The sequence below is a fragment of the Cystoisospora suis genome, assembly GCF_002600585.1.
Source record: "Cystoisospora suis strain Wien I chromosome Unknown contig_6128, whole genome shotgun sequence".
Classification (NCBI taxonomy): Eukaryota; Apicomplexa; class Conoidasida; order Eucoccidiorida; family Sarcocystidae; genus Cystoisospora; species Cystoisospora suis.
Window position 1 is genome coordinate 1 of NW_027158917.1, and position 22,158 is coordinate 22,158.

At 54.6% G+C, this 22,158-nt stretch overlaps 3 protein-coding genes across 3 annotated transcripts; 1 reads left to right on the forward strand and 2 right to left on the reverse strand.

The window, feature by feature from the left end:
- Positions 1 to 1,666: 1,666 nt before the first annotated feature.
- CSUI_009829 (uncharacterized protein) lies at positions 1,667 to 2,930 on the forward strand (the record flags this gene model as incomplete). Its single annotated transcript, XM_068069938.1, has 2 exons — positions 1,667 to 1,671; positions 2,363 to 2,930. Coding segments are annotated over 2 exons (573 nt in total), but the record flags the coding sequence as incomplete, so codon positions are not given.
- Positions 2,931 to 6,102: 3,172 nt separating this feature from the next.
- On the reverse strand, positions 6,103 to 15,504 carry CSUI_009830 (dna rna-binding protein alba). Its single transcript, XM_068069939.1, has 8 exons — positions 15,277 to 15,504; positions 14,408 to 14,699; positions 13,705 to 13,876; positions 12,928 to 13,041; positions 12,637 to 12,719; positions 12,010 to 12,196; positions 11,259 to 11,383; positions 6,103 to 10,943 (listed from the first exon to the last, which is right to left on the reverse strand). The coding sequence occupies exons 2-8, from the start codon at positions 14,654 to 14,656 to the stop codon at positions 10,830 to 10,832; spliced, it is 1,044 nt and encodes a 347-aa protein (XP_067918085.1). The 5' UTR covers positions 14,657 to 14,699; positions 15,277 to 15,504; the 3' UTR covers positions 6,103 to 10,829.
- A 1,755-nt stretch (positions 15,505 to 17,259) lies between these two features.
- CSUI_009831 (autophagy protein apg6) lies at positions 17,260 to 21,984 on the reverse strand. Its single transcript, XM_068069940.1, has 9 exons — positions 21,915 to 21,984; positions 20,759 to 21,679; positions 20,168 to 20,602; positions 19,651 to 19,786; positions 18,952 to 19,067; positions 18,664 to 18,780; positions 18,091 to 18,196; positions 17,793 to 17,906; positions 17,260 to 17,384 (listed from the first exon to the last, which is right to left on the reverse strand). Exons 2-9 carry the CDS (start codon positions 21,674 to 21,676, stop codon positions 17,353 to 17,355), a joined length of 1,974 nt encoding a protein of 657 aa, XP_067918086.1. The 5' UTR covers positions 21,677 to 21,679; positions 21,915 to 21,984; the 3' UTR covers positions 17,260 to 17,352.
- Between the last annotated feature and the right edge of the window lie 174 nt (positions 21,985 to 22,158).

A 22,158-nucleotide genomic window follows, 5' to 3' on the forward strand; every position in this document is an offset into this window, starting at 1 on the left:
TCAGGATTCGTAGATCCTGACAGTCGGTCCGGTGCTCGCCCGTGGGCGTCGCCGAGTTGGGGGAGAACAGAAAACAAACTTGCTAAGTGTTTGTTCACATTTCTACACGCACTATCCGTCACCACTGATAAACCACGTTACCCTGGACATATCTGCAGCTGGTATAACTATCTTACTGCATTAGCCGGCTTGCGCGGTCAGCCGGAATCAGCACATCAGTTTTCCTCGGGCGCTGAAGCTTTTTCCGTTGGTCAATACATGTCTGGCACCACGATGTCCGCAACGCGTCTGCCTTCGGCGTCCGTCCGATCTGCAGGGGGGGAAGCGGGAACACCAGAGTGGATGTCTCGTCTCCCCTCTGTGAATGCTGCTCGCGTGCAGTCAACACTTCGTAAGGATGGGGCAACAAAATCGAAGGTGTTGTGAAGGCCGACCTCCGCTATAAAGACAGGGATGAGGTTTTGTGAAGCAAACCCTGGTGATTTCTCAAGGGAGTCCCTCCAGCTCCTTCGCGATATTTCGCTGCTGAGGAGACGTTTGCTGTCCTGGAGAGACGGCGCCCTCCACGATCGTCTTGGCTCTACGTCCCCTTCCGAATGAAGCCTGCCCGCTTGGACTTCTGGCACTTTGGTCATGTCTCAGAAAGATACCACAGCCACCACCCTTCCGGTATTCTCTGCTTTGTTCTTGACTACGCTCTCCTGTGCCTTGTCTTCCGTACCAAGCCGATGCTGTTGCTTTCCAGCAAGCTGCCCTCTTCCTTTTGCCTTTCTGCTGTGTTTTTCCACGATGGTGAAGAGTTTCTACATGTACAGACGAGGTGGCAAATACTCAGTATTTTTTCTTTTGTCCGTTTGTGTCCCGGTGCACGGTTGAGGGAGTCTTGCGCTGGCCGGGAAACGGAAGGATGGCTTCCTTGTTTTCGGAGCGTCAGCGCCATTAGGAAATCCGGGAGCCGTATCACCAGGCAGATCACGACTGTTGATGGTTCCCTCTTCAGCTCGACAGCACTCAGCGTCCTCTGTAATTCACTAGGACTGAAACCTTTTTTTCCCTGTCTCTCACAAGGCGTTCTCGATTGCTTGGTCCCGGGAGTTCACTGACACATGAAGGCAGCCGTGAGAGCCGTGAGAAGATCCTTCAGACTCGGACTAATACAAACAAGCAAGAATCATGGCAATGATGCACATGACGTTCTACTGGGGCTACGACGCCACGATCTTATTCAGGTCAGCGAGTAGGCCCCCAAGGGCACATGCTGCCTTCATGGTGCGTGGTCTTCGCCATGAAAACAACGTGTTGTCCTCAGATATATCATGGCTATCGCTCCAGAGACACTCACACTCTCCACGGCTCTCTAGAGGACACTGACTCTGCGTGAAATGTTTGCCCCTTGCGTAGACACTGCCTTGGATGTGACTGTGCCACACGCTCTGTCCGGCAAATATATACTTGGGCGTCAACGTACGCAAACATAACTGATCGGCGCCTAGCGGTACATTGTCCAACTGTGCCACGCATTCTTTTGCCGGAGACCAGTCGGACAAGCATGGTCCTCGCTCTGTCGGTGCGTCTACTGTCGTCACTTCGCGCTCCCGTTGATCGTATCACCCTATACGCACGAACCGAATCGCAGCTCGCAGGCATAGACGCGCGCCGGCTTTACATGGTGTGCGTTTCTGGATTTACACATGTATAGCAGGACACCCTGGAACACGCCAGTTACCGGTTGATGGGTTTTGAGACGACCATGCCTGTGCTCATCTGTGTCCGCCTGAGCACTGAGTGTTGCTGTAGGCGTGTGCCCATCTGTCTAAGCTTTTGCCGTTCACCCTTCGTACTTGCAGCTGGTGGAAGACTGACGACGCGCTTGACTTCTTCGTTGCGGTGACCATTATTTTCTTCTCCTGCTTGCTTAGGTGGGTACACAAGCCACATCTTAATCTGCGCGCGTGCATTTTCGGCCTTTCGGTGAGAGAAGCGGGCTGCCTTGATCAGGAGTCGTTTAGGCAAGACGCTGAGAAAAGCTACTACCTCCATCCGCGCGCCAGCCGACCCCGTGCAGCCAGTGCGTGTAACCCCGGTCCGCTCGCTGCATCCCGACAGTATGCTGTTAAGAGTGTGTGTACTTACAGATAGGAGCAAACTGGGTGTCCGCGGGTTCTTTTTGCCAAGCAGCTCGGCCCTCGGTGCCGATATTCTGGATCTTGATGCCAGTTTCCGCGAACCCAGCCCGGCTGTCCTCAGCCCGTTTTTTCTTCTCCAAGGACAAGCTATTGACTTCCCGAAGTGTCTTCCCTTCCCGGCCGGAAGAAAGACGGGGTCATACCTTTTGTTCGAATCTGTGTTGTTGTTTCCTCAGCGCGTGGCTCAAACTCCGAAGCCAAGAAAGCATGGATGCTAAGCGAGACGATGTAGTATTACTATCCCCTACACCGCTGTCCTGCTACGGCAGTAATATATATCCTACTGGTCAGACCCCTGCTCTTTTGAGTTCTCGGCAGTCATCTGCCTTATCCCTTGGCTGGTGTTCATGTTACTCTGAAACACCGAACGGCACCAAGCCGCTATCTCTCCTGTGCGCTGGGGCTGTACCCTTCACCCAACAACAGGAAGGTGAAGAAAATGCCCCTGCTGCGAAAGACAGCACGGATCGCTCCTGCCCTGAGGACGCTCATCACTCCGGTTCACGCATTGAAGTACACGAAACTGCCACGGCTAGGGACGTTCTGAAAAGAACTCTGGAGAGCAGTCCGAGCGGCTTTGACGGGCCATCCACAAACCGCTCACTCGGGAACCCTGACAAGCTCTTGAAGACTGAGCACGCTAGAAAGGCAGGACGAAGGCAAAAAGGCGATAATCCGAACGTTTTCCTCGTGGCACTGGAACAACAACCAGAAGGTAAACAGAAACAAAAACAGGCGGAATGGGGTAGGTTTCGCCATATACAGGAACAGAGACTTTGTACTGAACGAAAAGAGAAATGCCATCGGCACCGGGACTTCGGAAGTCATGAACTGGTCGCCTGGAGGCGAATTTTGCTGCGGGCAGGAGTGAGCGTAGTTCCAGCAGTGTTCCAGGGTTCCCCACTGCGCGTTTGGTAACTGAACGACGAAAGCGTCACGTTTTCAGATGGTCCAGGGACGCACTAACAACAGACACGCAACTGAACACTTCCTGAGCCCCCGTTCATCGTGCGAGCTGAAGGAGCCTTCACCGATACTTCCAGAAAAAGCATTCGACAGCGAGTTTGCCACGCTCAAAGATACCCTCAGGCATATTCGCGAACCCGTGTGCAGACGCGTGCTTCGCTGTAGCGATATCGGCACGCTCGTCTCCTCCCTGAGTGTCCCTGAATCGTACAAGCCCTACAGCCCCACATACACGCCGTTCGTAGTGCGCATACAGTTTTGTTGTACGCAGTATGTGCCCACTTTGCAGGGGGGAGATCTGACGACCTACCAGAACCATGTCGCTGCGGGCACCCGCGCTTGCCCCCGGGTCTGGCAGTGCAGCTGCCCCAATCAATTGCACAGGAGGCAGAGTTGTCTGCAACATACCCCCGATATATTTGGAACATGGTTGGCCGGCCGCGTGAATATGGAAGTGCGAGTGGACAGCCCAGTGAAGGGGGACGGGAGCCCAAGCCGGTAGCGCTAGGACAGCTACGCCGTGCACTTGCTGTTTGGTATGTCGGGTTGGAGGGATACGAAGTACCGTGGGGGGTTAAGATAGCACCCCGAACGGAAGTGACCCGCCAAAGCAATAGTTACCAGACTAGCGCCTTTCCCCTGTGGCACGGCGTTCTACTGTTAGCTTTCCGATGGGAGTCTGTTTGCCATTTCTGATGTAGTCTGCATATAGAGCGCCTCAGCTAGTTCCCTCGTCCTTCCTGCACTCGACCGCTGCCTGGGACGGGTCTCAGCGAGTTCTACACTCAGATGCAAGTGCCTCTGTCCAAGCTGGTACAAGCGGAGACCAGGACAAAAATTGCGCTCGTTGTGTCAGAAATATGTGAACAAGGGTGTGTTTTTTTTTGCCACCCGCTTCATACGTGGCTCACTAGCCCGTCATCGTAGCCCTTCCAGCCAACACTTAATTTCCGAAAAAACAGGGCTGCTACGGTTCTTTTTTTCGCTGTGGATGGCTGGCCCCCGCGAACTCTGTTGCAGCGTCAGGTGCTTCGCCAAGAACCAGAAAGGAGACTGAGTTGGGCGGCTAAATCTCCGGTCGCTCGTTTGCTTCTGATTCGCTATTCCAGGATGTATGCGTGCGTCATCGGCACCATCGATTGGAGTTTAATTCTCATCTGTATGACTTTCAACGCGGGAATTTTTTGCGCTGTTATCGCCGGTGTCGCTACGGGTCGAGCGTTGACGGGAGCCTACCTGGGAAGAAGAACGTTTCCGGCCCCTTCCTCGAGGGAGTTTCTCTGTTGTCACGATCATGCTTGAGTGGGACGTCACGGGAGAAACGTACAGGAGTAATATGTCTCAGGGAGACGGAGACAGGGCCGCAGCACGGCACAGAAAGAGAATTATTTTTAGATGATCGACCGTTAGGTTGGAGAGGTGCACGTGATGCAAACAGAAGGAAAAAGAAAGGCACCCCCCCCCCCTCAAGCAGTGCAAACGGTGGCACTGTGTCGTACACAGGTTTGGGACCGTTCCGCAGCAGCGCTTTACTTCCCATCTCGTTGTCGTCCGTAAGTATCTCAGTGAAGCACGGAAGTTTCGACTGTGGGGTTTCTTAAGATCAGATAGGAGCTTCGACGAGGTCCGGTGTCATTCCAGACCTAGGACCGACTTCTTCAAACAATGTGTCACCCTTTGCCGCCACATGCAAGGGAACGTCCAGAATCGGGCACTGGAGTCGTCTTCTGGGCCAGCATCCTATGGCTGTTATGGCGCAAGGAACAACGCAGATGCCTCCGACCTCCGTCACCGCCCCCCCGCTATTGCTGTCTGAAGGTTCTCTGGCCTACGCCCACGCGTCGGTGATGAAGGTTCCTGGTGTGGTGCTGCAGTAGTGCTTTTGGTAGTTAACCATGCCCGGACCTGTTGCTGAGGGTCGCTAGACCCTACCCCCCGGAGAGGCGGCGAGTTACCGCGTCGAGGCGCCACGTGAACGAACGAGGTTTCATCACTGGGAAGTATCTTCGGTCCGGTGACCTGGCCAGGTTCAAGCTCGCAAGTTGGAAGAACCTTTCGCGCAAGACAGGGTCAGCGGTTTAGCCTGTCTTGTGGGCTTCCTTGACCCGGTCTGAAGGTGCAAGAAGCAGTTTCTCCAGCGAGGAACCCGTCTTCCACTACAGTGTTGCGTTAAGACGCCTATTAAGATAGCCAGATAGCCGGTATATTTCAGGGTTGCAGCGCGGTGCTTGAACCTCCTACGGCTCGGCGAGCACGCATTTCTTGCCGTGTAGTTGCAGTGCTGTCGCTGCATGGGAACATGCGCATGAGGCTTAACTCACTTCACCTCAGCAACAGGTCCGCAGTGAAGTTCGAAAGCGGAAATCGGCGCGATAACGCGGGTAGCCTAGCTGGTGTTGAGGTTGCTTACGTAGGCTGCACAGTACGAAACAATGCCACCGAAGTTTCAGGGGCACGAAGGATTGGGCCGAGCGGTTCTAGAGTCCGAGACGCGCCCTTCTCGACCGTACAGTCGGTCAATGTTGTGACCCACGGTGATTCACATCGCCTCTCTCTCAATGTAAACCGGCGTGCCTGGATCGGTTAACGCCTTTTTTTTTTTGCCAACCTAATGCGCGATGACGCGTGATGCCAGTGTCACTCTGCCTGCCTCATTGGGCCAACCATGATACACCCTTGCTGGGCCGTTAACAGAATGCACTGTCCTTCCCCACCTTCGCGCTCCTAACTGGTACAGCTCCCGGTTTGCGACGTCCCACCGCAGCAAGAGCAACAGCTCTTTTCGAGTGACAGCAAGGAATCCCCTGTCAATCGATTGAACCTTCCCCATACTGGAGAGCTGCGCTAACCATACCGCGTGCCTGTGATCTGTTTCATCGGTTCCTGGGACACACTAGTTTCCTACACAAGGGCATAAATCCTGTTTTCCCACCGATCGTGTGGGACGCAGTACTCCACGTAAGTGATGCTCGTTCCAAACTTCATGCAGATGCAGATACGGCTACTACCATCGGACTCCGGTCACACCACAACCAAAGCACTTACACCCCCGTACGCCAAGATCATCTATCTGGCAAGGGAATAGAGGACATCCGGACCGCCACCCACAGACGATGAACACACGGAGCCCGCGACGTCGGCGGCTCCAGCACTTCGTAGACGTTTTTTTTCTTAGGGGACGAGGCATGTCTCTCCATGTTGCGTGTCACCATTCCCAACGCAGGGACAGGTGCTGGGCCAAGACGCTGACATCAACCTGGTTCCTCTGCAGACATCCTTCTTACACCTGGCCCCCCCGAGTGATGCTTTCGTCATGAGCCCGGCTGTACGCTCAAGCAAACATGACATATGCCCTTTCAACACTAATCACAGTTCTGCCCTAACTTCGGGCCACCCCGCAGACACTCCCCGAAAACCTCGGGTGCTGACGCGAAGTGAACTTCAGAAAGGATACACACAGCACACCACTGCAACACAACAGCCCCCAGGAAAAACACACGAGATTCGCTGCTCGGGAGGCCAACCGCCGCAACACGCCCTTCTTCCTCCAATACGTATGTACGTATCCGAAGGTGCACCGTTCCGGGAATACTGGCACAACACACGACAGAAAACCCAGATTATTCCCCTGCACCCCGGTTGCTTGCTCGAGTACTTAGACCTCGGCCACCACATGGAAAGACGGACGTCCACCCTATCGATACGGCAGTCGTAACCGCCCCAATTCTTGAACTGCGATGCTAGCTCGTTTGTCGTTACAGGGCTAGGCATTAGCTGGAACCCGTTTTCATTTACCGCGGCGGCCACCGTTGCGCTGTGAAAGCAACGGTCTAGAACAAGACGGCGGCTGGTGACACGGTTCTTCTTTGGTTTTGCAGGACCTCAGAACGGGGCTTGCGCCACAGTGTTTCGTTTCTACGAAGGGTTGGTTGCTTGCCGTTGTGACTGACTTTTGCAAGATTTCGAAGGAATCCGTCCGATGACGGCACACCTACAAGACCCGCACCGACCTCTAGCAATACAATACGCAACTGCCCACATGATACCCGCATCTTCTCTTCGCAACCCCCGTACCTGCAAATATCAAAAAACTTGCTGGGCACGGCGACTCGTACCTTCTACTGATATAAATAAACATTTGCTCTACCCGAGGATTTTCACTCCCGTTCGCCGGGACTCTTGCCACTGGCGCGACACAGATGCACGCCAGCCAACTCTCGTACATTCGTATCAGTTCCATTGTGGTGTGGGGCCACTCACTCGACATCGACAGCCCATCTTACATCCGCCGAGCCGCGCCAGAGATGTAGAGTTCCAGGACTTCCTTCGAACAAATGCATACCCTCGCGATTCAAAATGAAAGTTGCTCGCGACTACAGTCGCAAACTGCGCTCCCTCGGGTCCACCTCTGTACCCCCGAGCGCCACAGCACCCCGCCAACAGTGCAGGCTTGCAACAGACAGACATGCGTTACTCAGCAGGCGGGCACGGGCTCAGGGCCCCCTGGCGTTTCACGCGCCTAAAATGCTTCATTCTTCTGAGAAAATACCGACATGGGTAGCCTGGGAGCAAGCATGGTCCTAGGACAAAAATCGCATCTCCCCGGTCGTCACTGCGCATAGTCGTTGCGCTACCCACGATTTTCACCGGAGCCTCTTGGCCCAGACGGCTCCATATAACAAGTCACCCCCCTGGTTCAGAACACCGAAAACCGAGCGTTGTTCCTATGCCGGACACAGTCGCGTCTAACAAATCGCCCCTCCTGCTTCTCGCACACATCCCGAACAATCATTCAGCAGCACGGCCTTTCTAAGAGGCCTGTTCGCGCGGAGCATGGGCCACATCACAAAAAGTCAGAGGGATAAAAGTACGTACCGGCGCAAAGCACATGTCATCTATGCAGAACCCGCAGGCTTCCGGCGCACATCGTTATATACGTAGTACGCACGTGTGGTGCCGCGTGATCATACGCACCCCTCTAGGAACCACGTGCGCAAGGGCATCTGCTACCTCGGTCCTACGACTCAAGTCTGACCCTGAGGAGCTGGGCCACGACACAGCAAGTGATTTCTTCTTGGAAATCCGGAACTCGAAGTGCGGGAGGTCTCGCTGCGGCGTCACAGGCCTCGCTGTGTCGTCCCGTCTTGACAGTACTGTATGGTGAGGGCACGCGTACGTGTATACAACACACACGCTAAGGCATCTCTATCGTTCCTGGTACACACACATCGCAGCCGAGACTTCCTACATGGGCGTCAACGTACAGAACCGCGGTGGTACAGTAGGTGTATACACCTGCGTCTTTTCTAATTTTTATGTCTTTCTTTTTTTGCGTGGGATGCCTAGATATACAACACACGTATGCGCGCGGACACGGCCTCAGTTCGCGTCTTCATATCGAGCCACCTCCACGCGCAAATCTAAGACTCCGGCCGTACAGCAGGACAAAGAAAAGGTACAATACAGACATCCAAAGCTCTTCATGAATGAAGAGAAGACAGGCGGAAAGATACATACGTGTCTCCCGCAGCCAGACACAACTGACAACGGCAAACCCACCCTCGCGGTCTCAGGTTTCTCGCGACTTCCGAAGCAGATGTACGACCTTCGTGACGTCTTTCCGACCACTACCTGGTTCTTTTCTCAGACTGGGGGCGAGGCACACTTAACACATAAACACGGCGAGAAAACTGGTTGATAGATGGGGGGGAACAATGGATCAGTAACGCTCAACGCGCAACGAAGCGACACGTTCATCGGGACAAACCGCCTGTCCTTGCAGCTTGTATGCCACGCCTGGGTAACGCGCGGACGTGAGTGACAAGAGAGCCTGGAACTAGCGACACAGAGAGACAAGGCAATACATCAATACTGCAAAGTGAACCCCACTGAGAAGCAACATCAAAACTGAAGGACAGAGGCATGTGCCTTCGACAACTCGCCAACACCGCCAACTGCGAAAACCACCGTGGGGGGGACGAACGTGCAGAAACACAGATAGACGCACGCGAGTGTCCCCAGTGTGTGTAGCCATCCAGTCACACACTCCCACGTTTTTTCGACGCGACACACCGCTCAACAATTGCAACAGAAAGACGTCTTCCCGGTCAACTAGCACCCCACCACGAAGCAGCAAAAAAGCTCCCTTCAATTTTTCCTCTTGAATGAACCGTCCGACCAGCCGCCCCACGCAGCACACACACGGTGCTGAAGTATACGTCAAGGAACTACGAGCGAAGCCAGACACGTCTGACCAGAATGAGTGTGACCTACAATCCATCTATACCAACAGATGATATCCGGTCACTAGTGGGCGAGCCACGACGGCGACTGGCCCGAAAAATGTCAACACGTTTCTGTATCGCAATGTAAGGAAGGCGGTAGACTGCGTAACAGTTGCAGGTTTGAGTTATACATTACGCGCTGTGGCCTGGCAGACGCGCCTCATTTTAATGATGCGCGTGCTACTGCAGGTGTCGGCAAACCATGATAAACTGATTCCCTCGCTATGCAGAAAAAAAAACGTGCGACACGAGAAAACACAGGCTACGGACCGCCAGGCGCCCCCCACGTAGTCAAGCGCCAACACGGTCACACATCACACGGACAAGCACGACGTGCGGGACTCTTCATAGAGCTTCAAATGCTGCCTCCCGCAATATAGAATGGTTGAAGAAAATGAGTGAGCCAATAAGCACTATCATCCTGCAAAAGCACTCACCGGCGCATGTATATACGACTACTACGGATGCATTCACATGCGTTTGTCGAATATGCGTGTATGCAAAACATCACACCCCTCGAACAGAGGCCATACGGATCTTAAACCCACATCTCCGATTCAAAGAGCTACACGGAAGGGCGCCCAGACAAAAGCGTGACTGAGATCCTTTACTATCTCTATCCACTTTGACCCCCAAAGCAATCGACTGTCGTTGACGCCAGCGTACTTCTGGGCCAAAGCCGCCATGGATCAGAAAATGTCTCAATAGGAATGCTGGGGTCAGCCAGACTGACTTGTCACTGGAGCTGACGTCCTGCTTTGAATCTTCACCACGGAGAACAATACTGGGCGGCCTTTCCACTCTTACCCACCCCACTCACTCGCCCTCACCCCACACTCGTGGTGACGCTACCTGCCTGTCACTAGCGTCATGGGACCGAAAAAATGCATCCGGTACTCCCGATTTACGGAACTCGCAGCACTGTTTGGTAGTAGCTAGGAAGCCAAAATGACAACGACACACCCTGAGCTAGGCTACTGGCGCCGATTGTATAGCGATTCTGAACAAATTCGGATTAAAAAGATGGCCGACCGACCAGGCGACTCTATGTCACCGCGCCACATGTCGCGGTGAGAGCTGCTGCACACACGAGATTAGGGAACCCTCCCGCTGAATGCAGGAAACTGTGGAGCTCGCATAGATTCTTGGGCTGTCAGAGATGATGATGCCTGATACTGCTTTCCCTTCCCCCTTAAAAAACAGCCGAATGGTTCTTTACCAGCGAGCGAAGCGTAATACCTTCTTTGGGGAAAGGGGCTCTGCAGATCGGCGAGCGGCAAAACAAAACGTAAAGCGGGTCTTTTCACCGAAACCCTGCGGCTAGGAAAACGGGCGACACTTGACTTGTTCCACAGCGTGCATCAACTAGTTGCCTCCGTCCATTCAATATGCATCAAAGGTGCTTATTCTTCCGGCCATCGGCGACCGCAGAATCGCCTTCCTGACGAGGCGGCTCGGCTGCTGCTGGCGGCGCCGTTGGATCTAATCCCGTCATTTCTATCCATGCCTGTAAACGGAACACAACAGTGTAACCTGTTTCCCGAGAATGAATCGTGTACGCCGTGCTCCCTGAGTCATCTAACTGAACTCTGGAGGGCTACAAAAAGCCCACGCCTATGCTGAACTATCGACAAGATATAAACGTGTCCCCTGCCTCAAGCATCCGCCAGACGAGCTGTCCCTATCTACAGTCGTGTGAAAAGGACGCTATGCAGAAATTCCACGGAAATCTCTGGCTGCCTGCATTGAAGGAGGTCCGGCACACACCATAAGAGGACAGTACAGTGGCGACGGCCTGCGAAGTGGTCAGCCCGGTGCTCACATTTCTGAAGACGTCCTCGTCGTACTCAAAGCTTAACCGTGGGCCTGGTCCATGTCGGTATCCTTTTTCAAGACCCCGTAATATGGCGCTCGCTATCTGCGGCTTCGTAACCCGGTTCAGTTCCTCTGCACACAGGTCCATGAACACGCGCAGAAATACTACGTCGCGCTTCTGATAACTCCAACCAATCCACGAGGGCGAGGCCTCCCTCCTTACAGGCTCCAACCAATGGCTCGCACCTAATTCCGTATCTTTTCGCTCTCTCTGCCACTGTAACTCAGTTCACACTAATGAGATACAATGGACGGTGAGAAACTAGCCTACACGGAAGTGACAGTCACTCGAAAACAGAGCACCACAACCCCGCTTGGTACACGTTTCTATACTTGCCACATACGATGTCCCGCAATCTGCTTCCACTCGTGACTGGGGGACCCCAGCCCCCTGCTGCACAGTGCCAGCAGTCTGGTGTGCTAACGGGACCTATAGCAGTGACGTACCCCGAGAAAAGACCGTGACGCGGCAGCGCGAAATCCGAGGCAGCGTGGTTTGTTTCTCGCGTCGCACATATCCGTTGAAGTCGCAGAGAACAGTCATAACATTCGCCGACGTCGCCTCCACTGCGCGTACAAACAGAGTATACTCCACGGCAGAACCCACCTCACATGGGCGCCAAACCAACACCGAAAATCACGGTGGCTGGCACGAGCACCAACCCTGCAACACGACCTCTGACTGTCTCCATGCTTACCCGCATCCATGTACGCGTTAACGTCACCCCCGAAGTGGGCGAGCTCCGGAGCCACGACATATACCATGGCTGCATTCTTCGGTTCGCCGTGTGGGAATTTGTCTTTGAAGCATGTGACGAACACGGCTCCCACGGCCCTAGTCGAGTGGACGTTTCCCAACGCCATGCACGGGCGGCAAACTGCCAGCTGCACAGATCCCAAAATGCACGACAAAAAGCTTAAATTGTGGACTACCCGGTCCCCAACAGTCGTAGAACGGACCCCGGAGCTAGTCAGAGAGTTCGAGCGAGTAACTGAACTTAGTACGCGCTCTCTCTCCCAGGTGATCACAGGGACTGCGCACAAACCTGGAACTGTGGTTAGTAAGCACTCAGGCCCTTTAACATCTGCACGGCTAAAAACTTCCTTCCACCCGGCTTGCAGGCCCACACCGTGGCACCATCGAAGCCCAGCCGGTCCCACAGGATGCGGAGAGGTCAAAGCACCCCATACGACGTCCGAAAGAAGAGGAAGGCACGACACCACGTATGGACAGCCACGGTGGCGAGTCGAGGACCACCTGCCACGGTATATGTCACAGATCTACTTCGGTAAGACAAGATCTCGAACGTCGGCGAGCTACCTACCTTCACGTTGGGGAAGTTTGGTGGTTCTCGAATCATCGCCGCCTTCACGTCTGCATCGTCCTTCCCGTGATTCTCCTCTAGTGCTGAAAACAAACACAGGAGGCACATGCGGACAGTCTATGAGCGAGACAGACAGGAGGGCGACAGGCGAACAACCCAACCCCTGGATTCAATGTCTCGAAAACTGCACATTAGGCACCTGGGAAGCACGCCCCCGAGTCTTACTAAAAAGTGACATATCGCGGCCTGTACTGACCCAAAGCTCATGTTTCCTCATGGCCTCCAGCGTACCTTTGGACAACAGGGATGTATGGACCTCCTTCGCTGTCGTGATAGAGAACCCCTCCGCCTCCAGCAAAGAAGCAATTTCTTTCCGGCCGCTGCTCAAACATAGATCTGTCGTTCCTGTAACAAAGGGAAGACATACTTAAAGAGAACGGAACTATCATTCTGTGGGAGCCCCGGTGTAGTGACAACCTTGTCACCTGCCTGCGAGTGTGAACATGAGAACATACAAGCTCGAACCATGCAGCCCGTGTCACTCAACGGCTAAATATTCTACTGCCATATCACACCCGAGCTGAAGACAACAACCCATCACCTTTCACATGTAAGAGAAACCATACCGCTGTTCAGAGAGGCGAAGATCTCGGACGGATCCCGGTCGTACGCTGGCGTGCGCTCCTCCGTCTTCTTTGCGAAGCTCACGTATCCTAAGAAGAAAGTAGGGACACAGGCATTCCCAGGTAAATCTCACCTCGTAAGGTGAAGTCACGCCGGAGAGAAATTTGCTGATGGACCACTCACTTCCTCTATCGGGAGGCTTCATGCGTAAGGGTGACCCCAACTTACCCCAGTAGCCCGCCTGCCCGCTACAACTGCAAGACTCTCTACAGCTTCTGGGAGCGGATTCTCTAGGCTCCTCGCTGGATCTCATTCTCACAAACCTGCCTAACCAATCTCATTACAAGCGGAAAGTGGGTTGTAAAGACTTTCAACTGCTGTTACGGAGACACCCCAGTTGTTTCCTTGATTCCGTGGAGAGGCATGTGCGAAATCCTCGCGCACCCGGGCTTATACGCGAACCCCTGAACTGGGGATGCTTCTGCACGACGATATGAAGACCCGGGCTCACGCCCCCGCCACCTCCACCAACATGGTGTTTCGGTGGCGACTGCACCAGGACTGTCTCAATGCGCACTGTGGTCGCCGCGTTCTTGGACTCGAGTGCATGCTGCAGCTGCGAAGGCGCACAAACCAACCAGCGGAGGCCTGGAATGAAGACTCGCCTACTCGGGTTCCCGTCCGCGGGCGATGCAACACAAAGCTCCATAACAATGAGAAACATCAGCAGCCTGGACCTCTCTCCCTCCTCGGGAACCCTCTCGAGAGAAGCCAGTCATCTCATGACAATACGACACAATCCGAAACTTGCTGTGCACTCTCACGAAGCCACGCTGCGGCAATAGCGAAGCTGTGTCTCAGGCCGGAGAACGATGTACGCAAAAAAGAAAGACAGCACACAATCGGGGGTACCTGGCGAGAACAGTGTACCCCAGAGATCCTCCGCAATACACTCGACGTCGCCGAGGAAGGTGCGATAACCGGGATCTCTCTGTGCACGTATTAAGGCTGAACACCTGTTTCCAAAACCACAGTAGTGCAGAAGTGCACCTGAGTACCTCTCGTTCCCAGCAAGTTACCAACAAAAACCGCGGGTTTTCCATGCTCTAGTGCCCCACACACGAACTTGGACAGAATGTTAATGTACCTGGACAGCGAGCGGAATGGCATCACCCAGGGCCGACAGCATTATATACTCCGTGCCACCGGCGAGCAGTTCCCGAGCAGTGCGTTCGAGAAAAGCCCTCGACCGCCGGTATGAAATCAGTAAGGTTCGTGCCGTAGGGAATTCCGGGTGTGGAGCGACGCCATACCGTTCAGTCCCTGTCCCGGCCTCCTCCACATTCCCCTCTGTACCCGCAGGGGTGGCGCTTGCGTTTCCCCTGGTATCAGGCATCTTCTGCCAGGGAAGGTACAGCGAGTGCAGGGCAGGAGCTTCCCTAGCTCACACGGGGCACAAGAGACACGAAACGGTGAGGCGACTTGACAAGCCGCGGGCCTACAACACAGTTCCACGTACCGCACTATCCTGGAACTGAAGGATGTGTGCACGGAAGGAAACCCAACAGGGACAGAAAGCACCGAGTGACTTTGGCTGAGTCGTGCCCCGCCGCTGTCCATCCAGTGTCTCTGGTGTACGATGCATCTAACTCCTTTACAAAGTGACCAGCTGGCTCGATCCAGAAAAAGCTCTATGCACAGTGCCGTACCGTTTGGCGGTGCACAGTCGAGGGTTCTTTTCTCATGAGAGGATGAGAAACGCGGCACCACCAGTGAGCGCATGGAAGGATGAAAAAAGGGGAGGAAGTCGCGAGACAAAACTGACCGCAAGTAAACACTACATGCTACCTCCCAACACCCCTTTTTCTTTCGGTCGTTCTCTCTGCGTCCGGGCGTGGGCAGACCAAGCAGTCGTCTTGTACTTGCCGATTGGTAAATATGTCAACAGTGTTCACCTAGTGACCACCCCCAAAGCTCAGTTCTTCGCTCGAAGACTCTCTCTCGACGGCAGTTTACCCTGGAAACGAGGGGAACGATGGGAGAAGAAACACGAGCTCCTAGATCCCGAAATCCCCGACTGGGACCAACTAACTGCACAGGCCGGAGGTCCTTGCGTCTCACGTTGCTGTTCCGGACCTTGGCTGCGGGTGGAGGCTGGCCGAGTCCCGGGGAGAGCAGAGAAAAAAACACGTCAAAGCAAAACACGAGAACAAGATGTTTCCCTGATCCGAAAGCAAAAGTGGTTAATCACCTTGTGAATCTGCATATTCAGGAGGGGGTACAGAACGATTCAGTGCTTGCGGTTCCGGTGAGAACCGTATGGACACCCATTTCCACGTGTACGCAACACCACCCCTTGGAACCGACCCGATAGGAAGCGTAGGTAGCAGGACGGACGACAACAGTACCAGGTACAGCAGCCGCAGCCGGACTTGAAGCTCCCGCCCCCACCACCAACCAGAGCTCTCCGAGTGCTCTGGAACTGTCTGACAGTCCCAGAAGCGCCATTACCTAGCAGCCACGCCAGTCCCAAGCTATCCCACCACCCCTCACTACTGATCGCCCCTTACACCCGGGTAGCAAATACCTTGTAGGGCGCCCCTTGTATCCGGGTACCGGTCACACTAATGCCGCTTGCTTGCGCCCACCCGTCACTAGTAATTGTGGCCTGCTGGACCGCGGCGCCGGTCAGTAATAGTCACCCCTTGCTCGCGACACCGGTCACTAGTCACCCTCTCTTGCATGCCGACGCTTCTCACTAGCAATTGCCCGTGGCATCTGGGATCGAGTCAATGCCGGCGGCTGGGGACCGGTGCGGGGCTTTGACTAACGGGTGACAGAATATGTCTAATGCGCAGGGGCTGGCTTAGAACGACAGATGTTGCTCGTTCCTGCACGAGCTTACCGCAGCGCTGTCTGCGGAGACGAGTTTTCGGAATGAGGATACCTGACGGGCTGCGGCATTCAGTCGCAGGCTTCTTTGTCTTCCGTGGCTGACGAGCAGCGTTGCGTGACCGCTCGGCCCAAGAGCTCTATTCGAACGCTGTTTTCTGTGCTGCCTTCAGAAAGTACCGGACAGCCGGGAGCCGCGTCGTCACGCAGCAGAGCCTGGGCTTCCGATAGAAGGAAAACGTCGCAGAAGGCAATTGACGCCATTGTGATTCATATATGTATATATACATAAAGGATGAGGCTCATAGTATGTGTCAAAACCCATCCAGTCTCCCGCGCGCTTTACGGGAGACTCTCCAAACTGCAACTAGCGTCACCGTAAGATGCCATGTGAGCAACGACCGCTGGCGTCGAGAGACCCCCATGCGCAGCGCGGACCTTCACAAACGTCCCACATCAGAAGAGGAACTCGCAGTTCACTGTCCGTGCCGACATGCCTACTGCGGCTTCACGGGGAACGATGCCGGGTGCTGGCCCTGTACAAGTTGGAGGTCGGAAGCTCTAGCTGACTACACCGAAAAATCGCGCCACTATCGTTCTGATGGGATCGCTCCGCCAAAAAGTGTCCGACTTCTGATTCTGTACCAACTCAAAAAACTGGCTACGGCAACCTCTGATCCCGCCTGGTGAGCAGCGACTACTGGTCATCACCGGCGAACGTCGTGCGCACGAAGATTAACAACAGTATCCCGAGAGTGCTACGCTCGATCGCTTTGAGCAACTAAGCAGAGAGCTGAACGACGCACTTTTTCTTGGTCTATGTCTCTTGATAAGAAAACGTCCTGTGCAGACTAGGGTTTAGCTTCGACGCTTGTCTGGAAGGCGTGTTCCGATGTGCTCGTAGCCGAAGCGGCGCTGGTGGCCACGACTGGAGCTCCAGTGCTACTGTCTGGACTGCATTTTCAAAAACTCGTATTCAGTAGAGAGTGAGGAGGGCGAGCCACCAACGCCGCTACACGGACGCCAACAAAGTCCCTTGCTGGAAAAAGAATGCAACACCTGACTGGAGCAAAAAATCTGACCGCGCCGCCACCTGGAATCCCCTTGGTGCACGAAACAAATCAAGAACCGGAAGATAGGCTGCCGCCGCATCGTCTTGGCTGAGTCGGGAACGGCAGATGCCCGCAGGTGCGCGGACTATCAGGTGAAGGAAGGAAGGACGACGCAGACTTCTGCATGATAGCAGTGCAGGACACCAGGAGAGCTGCCAGAACCAGATCGGATCTGAACTCAGTACGTTCTCGGCAAGCAGCAAAAACAACCGGACCAACATGCATCTGCCCGTTATCAGAAAAAGGGAAGCTGGGGCGACAGAGCTGACTGTGGCATCCCGCGAAGTCTTTACTGCCGTTACTGTGTGGCCACCCTCTCTTTGACATTCCGATGAAAAACGCCTTCCCAGTTCGACCGAGTTGACACGAAAGTCTGAGTCTTGGCGCAAATCGCAAGGTGCAGGCACTAAACTGACAGACATTCAAGCTCCGAGAGTCTTGACCCCCAGGCCCGCGGAGGTGTTGGAAGAAGTGCCTGATCCAGATTTATGTGTTAGAAAAAAAAGTATGCATAAGGGCAGCACCTACTTTCGACATAACCAAGCAACCACTTCAGGTCGATGAGAAGGTATTTGACGGCCTGTGTCCAGCGCTCATCTTGACTCAGCTGCAGGCGGATGCAAAATCCCCCGATCCTGTCTCCTGACAACCAGAGAACCATCAACGCTGACGAAGCAGGAGATGAGACACTGTTGCAGGTGAGGGTACAAGAAGGGGGTGCGAAAGCGTAGCAGAGGAAAACACGCCGGCTGGCTCGACATGCACGACCAAAACTGCCACACTCTGAAGGAACTCCCGGCGCAAGCACTCCACAGCTTCTGCCTACCGTCAATTGCAAAGGGGAGCTCCGGGGGCTCAAGAGGCGTATGAGCACCAAGGGGCGCATACGGTGGCCACGGTTGCCGGGCGAAGTGGGTCAGGGCTTCATACAGCTGGGACAGGTCCAGAGCGGCAGGCAAGAAGACAGTCTCACGGAAATTTGTCGAAAAATGCAGGGGTTGTACACACTGCAGCCGGCTACTGGCGGTGAAAGGCTATGGCCGCACCCCTCAGTGACAGACTTGTTTCGGTCCAACAGACACGATCTGGTGCGAGCATTCGCGGTTCGGTGCCTTCCCATTTTTGACGCTCCCCCTGCGCCCAGCTGCGTCTGGGGTAGTCGACTCTGCTTCCTCTCATCCAGCCCCGATGTGCAACGCCCCACGCATCAGCGTGTGCTGCGGCACGCACTTGGCAAGAGAAGGTGTAGGAAGTCCATATAACGAGCTACATCGCTTTCGCCCCGCCGGGAGAAAAAATTCACACCGGAAATGTTACCCATCACCAGCCGCTGTTGTGGCAGTGTGCTCAACGCCACATGACCACGCGGCCTGACAGTCAGGCTCGTGAGCTTCATTACCTCTTGGACACACTCAAGGAAGGCGACGGTTGCAGCGTCGAAGCGTCGGTTTGAATAAAAGAATCGACTGAAACCTCCGTCGCCGCCTCGTCCTTGAAGCGGGAGGAGCGAGTCGTCCTTTTTTCTGCACGAAGAACCAGTGGCTCGACTACGTTGATCCAACACGCGAATACACGCCTCAAGAGCTCTGCGTTTCTAGCCTGCTTTGCCTTGGGAACTAGGACGCCACCAAGACGCTAACACATTCATCACACGAGTCTTCGGAACAAGACAATGGGTAGTACTTACTGCCAAGGCTGCTTCATCCATGCCGTCTCTCCTGCAGCCACAAGAGTCACGCACCTGACTAAGTAGGAGTAGGGACCCCTCGGCACCAGGCGGTAGTGAGTCGGATGAACGTACACCTTGCGAAAAAGAACATCGACCAAGAGACACATGTGACCCCAGCCGCTGTTGATCTCGGCCCAGCTCGGACACGATGGCCCCGCTACTCGACCTGGAAACACACTCGGACTCCTGGCAACGACGAATCAGCACTGGATCAGCACTGCAACTGCCTGTCCGGCGAAGTGCGTAAGGGCTACACACGGAGACTCGTACACGCCGATCACCGACAACCCCCTTCTACCCTTCCAGTAGGGCGACACACTGGATGTTTCCCGCTTGGGGAAGCCCAAACGCGAAGCTGGAGTGCAAAAGGGAACAAGCAACCCTACGTTCCGCACCCCGGCTGGTATACACTCAACCCGACCGTATCCCCGAGACCGTATAGAACTAAAGCGTCTTGCGTGTCTGTGACTGTGCCCACCCGGTACGTACTAGCTCAGGGCGGAAAGTGCTTCGCAGCTTACATGCCGCACATGCCCACTCGCCACAAACGCTACGTGACAGATTGCATTAACTGGATGCACGTACACAGACAACAAACGTTCGCGGGAGTCTCCGCGAGCCCGACTGTCCGCCCTATCTGGCTGCGCTTCCTCTCACCAATTCGACATGAGTTGATCGAAGGCAGCGCTTCATCTGTCCAGATATGAAAGGCGTCGTTCATGACATTCAGTCGCTTCAGTCGCTGTACTTGACCCCTAACGTAGTCGCGCTGGCGCAGCATCGCCGCAGTGCTCTGTAAAAACCCCAAAGAAAGACGGACCAGTGGAAAGCCTTCCTGAGTGTGAACTGAGAGCAATATACACGTTTCAGGAGACCCTTCAATGAAAACTTGCCTGGGGCAAGACCAGGAAAAACCAATGAAGAGAGGAACATCGCCTCGCAGGAACGCCAGTCGCGACTGGATGTCTTCCTTAGGTACGCTCGCAACCCACACAACATGCGAATGTGCGGCGCATGTTAGTAAAGCACGCTTACTCGAATTCACTATGTCGTCAACACTCGTGCACGAAAAGGAAGTTTTATGTGGGTACCCACGAGCAAATCAGGCGTTTCAGCTGGTGCCCGCGCTGAAGCCCATAAAACTCCGTGCGTTCCCGAAATGAGTGCACTCTACCTCTTCCTGTCGGGCCAGCTGGCCTTGCCGGGAGGTGGACAGCAGACAAAGCTGCAAGTGAAGAAGATCCAGTCCCAGCAGTTCGTGAAGCAGTTCTTTCTCCTCTTCTTGTCCTTCTTCCCGTTCTTCCGCAGCCGCAACTATCTCCCGTAGAAACGCAACTCGCTCTTTCTTCTCCCGTGCCTTGGTGGGCGCATCAGCAGACGCCGAGTGAGGCGTCACTTGACTGCTCCATGCTTCCCCGTGTCCCAGAGGATCGCCGGAATTGCCTGCTTCTCGTTCTTCGGTTTCTGCTTGGACAGACGGTCTGTCACGCAGTTGCTCCCTTGGGGTGAGAAAACCCCCGGCACCGTCACCGTGGACACAATCACTCGTATCTCCTCGGTTCTCTTCTCTTGTCTTTTCCGCCCGCCGGTCACCATTCTCGTTCATGTTCTCAAGATGGACCGGTGACAAAGACTTCACACTCCTGAGACCTCCAAGAACCTCCTGTGGCGCGCACGCCCCGCCTCTTTCTCCTTCTTTATACCCTGGTCTCTGTGCATCACCCTGGGGCTCGACTCCGCTGATTCTCTTTTGGCTGCCGCACACGTCACCCAGCTGATGCTCCTCCTCCACTTCTTTGTTCTCTCTCTCGCACCGCTTCTTTCGCCCATCATCCTGTGCCTGCCCTTTCTTTTTCGTTCGCTTGAGGAATCTAAGGGCTTTTTTGTACCGCAAAAGAAGCGCCTTTTCTTGCTCCAGTTGCTCGTTCAGAGCGCTCATGGTTGCAGAAAAACACTGCTCACACAGCGTGGCATCCTCCAGCCCGAGGTCGCTCCACTTGTCTCCTTGAGCAAGCCGGGCAGCTATTCGTCTCCCCAAATCTTCTCGGTCGAGTTCCCCTCCCAACACGTCGCAAGGAGTCTGGCAAGCCGGGCCCGAAGACGAGCTGTTGTTCTCTTCTTGCCTAAGGTGGTCCTCTGCCAAAAAATCTGAATTTGCGACCTCTAGACCGTCGTGTACAACAATGTTCTGAGAGTAGCCTGCTCCAGGAAGAGGAGAGAGGAGAACAAAAGACCCATGGAGAGAAGAGGAAACCACTCCTTCCACGCAAGACGCCAGATCAACTCCAGAGGGAGTATTAGTTTTAGTAGGACAACTGTTATCCGTCCCATGCAACTTGGAACTATCGCCGCCATCCGACAGCACGGAGCTCTCTGGCTCAGGGCGCGAAGGAAGAACAGGGCTGTGGGTCTGGTGCTTCAAGGCATTGCCATCAATGTTCCTTGACTGTCCCGCGACCGCAAAATCTACTGACGACCAGTCGGCCCGTGTAGGAGCACAACGAGCGGAGAAAGACGGCGGAGCCGCTGAACTGTCAAGGAACATTGATGGCAATGNNGAACTGTCAAGGTTGACAAGGGGAGAATGACTAGTGAAAGACCGGTTGAGTGGAGGAAGAGCCTCATGAAGAACACGAAGAGGGGCCGCGCAGTCAGCGCAGTACGTGCAACTCACGCGCAGCATGTTCTACTTCTCAAGGAAACTATAGACTAGACAGGTGACGGGAGACATTCCCAGGCACAGCCTACAAGCAAGCTAGTGTTCATATGCTTGAGGCTGACAGGGGAGTCTGTCCCCAGGTGCAGCACTCAAACTGTGTCAAATCAGGAGGAACGTGCTGTCATCCTAGGGGCCTGGATCCTCAGAATGGTCGGGTAACAGCGGCGTACGTGGAGGTATTGCAAGAGTGCCGCATGAGCACTATCGCTTGGCCGTCGCCTCGCGCGCGCGGATCCGAACACCCCCCAAGTTTAACACTGCAATACTTCAATCTGAGAGAACAAGAAATGCAAGAAGCAGGCAAGCAATGTTTCCCTGCCCTCCCACCCTCTGCCGGCGGAAGTGCCAAGGATTTGTCCGTCTGCATCCAGTTGCTCACCCCCCCGGCCCCGTGAGTGTCGAAAGCGGAGCAAGGACGGGAGACAGGAAAAGAAAAGAAGAGAAAG

Excerpts from the sequence above, each read along its gene's own strand:
- CSUI_009830 (XM_068069939.1), bottom strand. The coding sequence starts at position 14,656 with ATGCCTGATACCAGGGGAAACGCAAGCGCCACCCCTGCGGGTACAGAG. Across the intron at positions 13,877-14,407 it reads CCATTCCGCTCGCTGTCCAG|CTGCAGCATGCACTCGAGTC; the intron begins GTACATTAACAT and ends GCGCCTTCGCAG. Across the intron at positions 10,944-11,258 it reads ACGAGGACGTCTTCAGAAAT|GCATGGATAGAAATGACGGG; the intron begins GTGAGCACCGGG and ends TTCCGTTTACAG.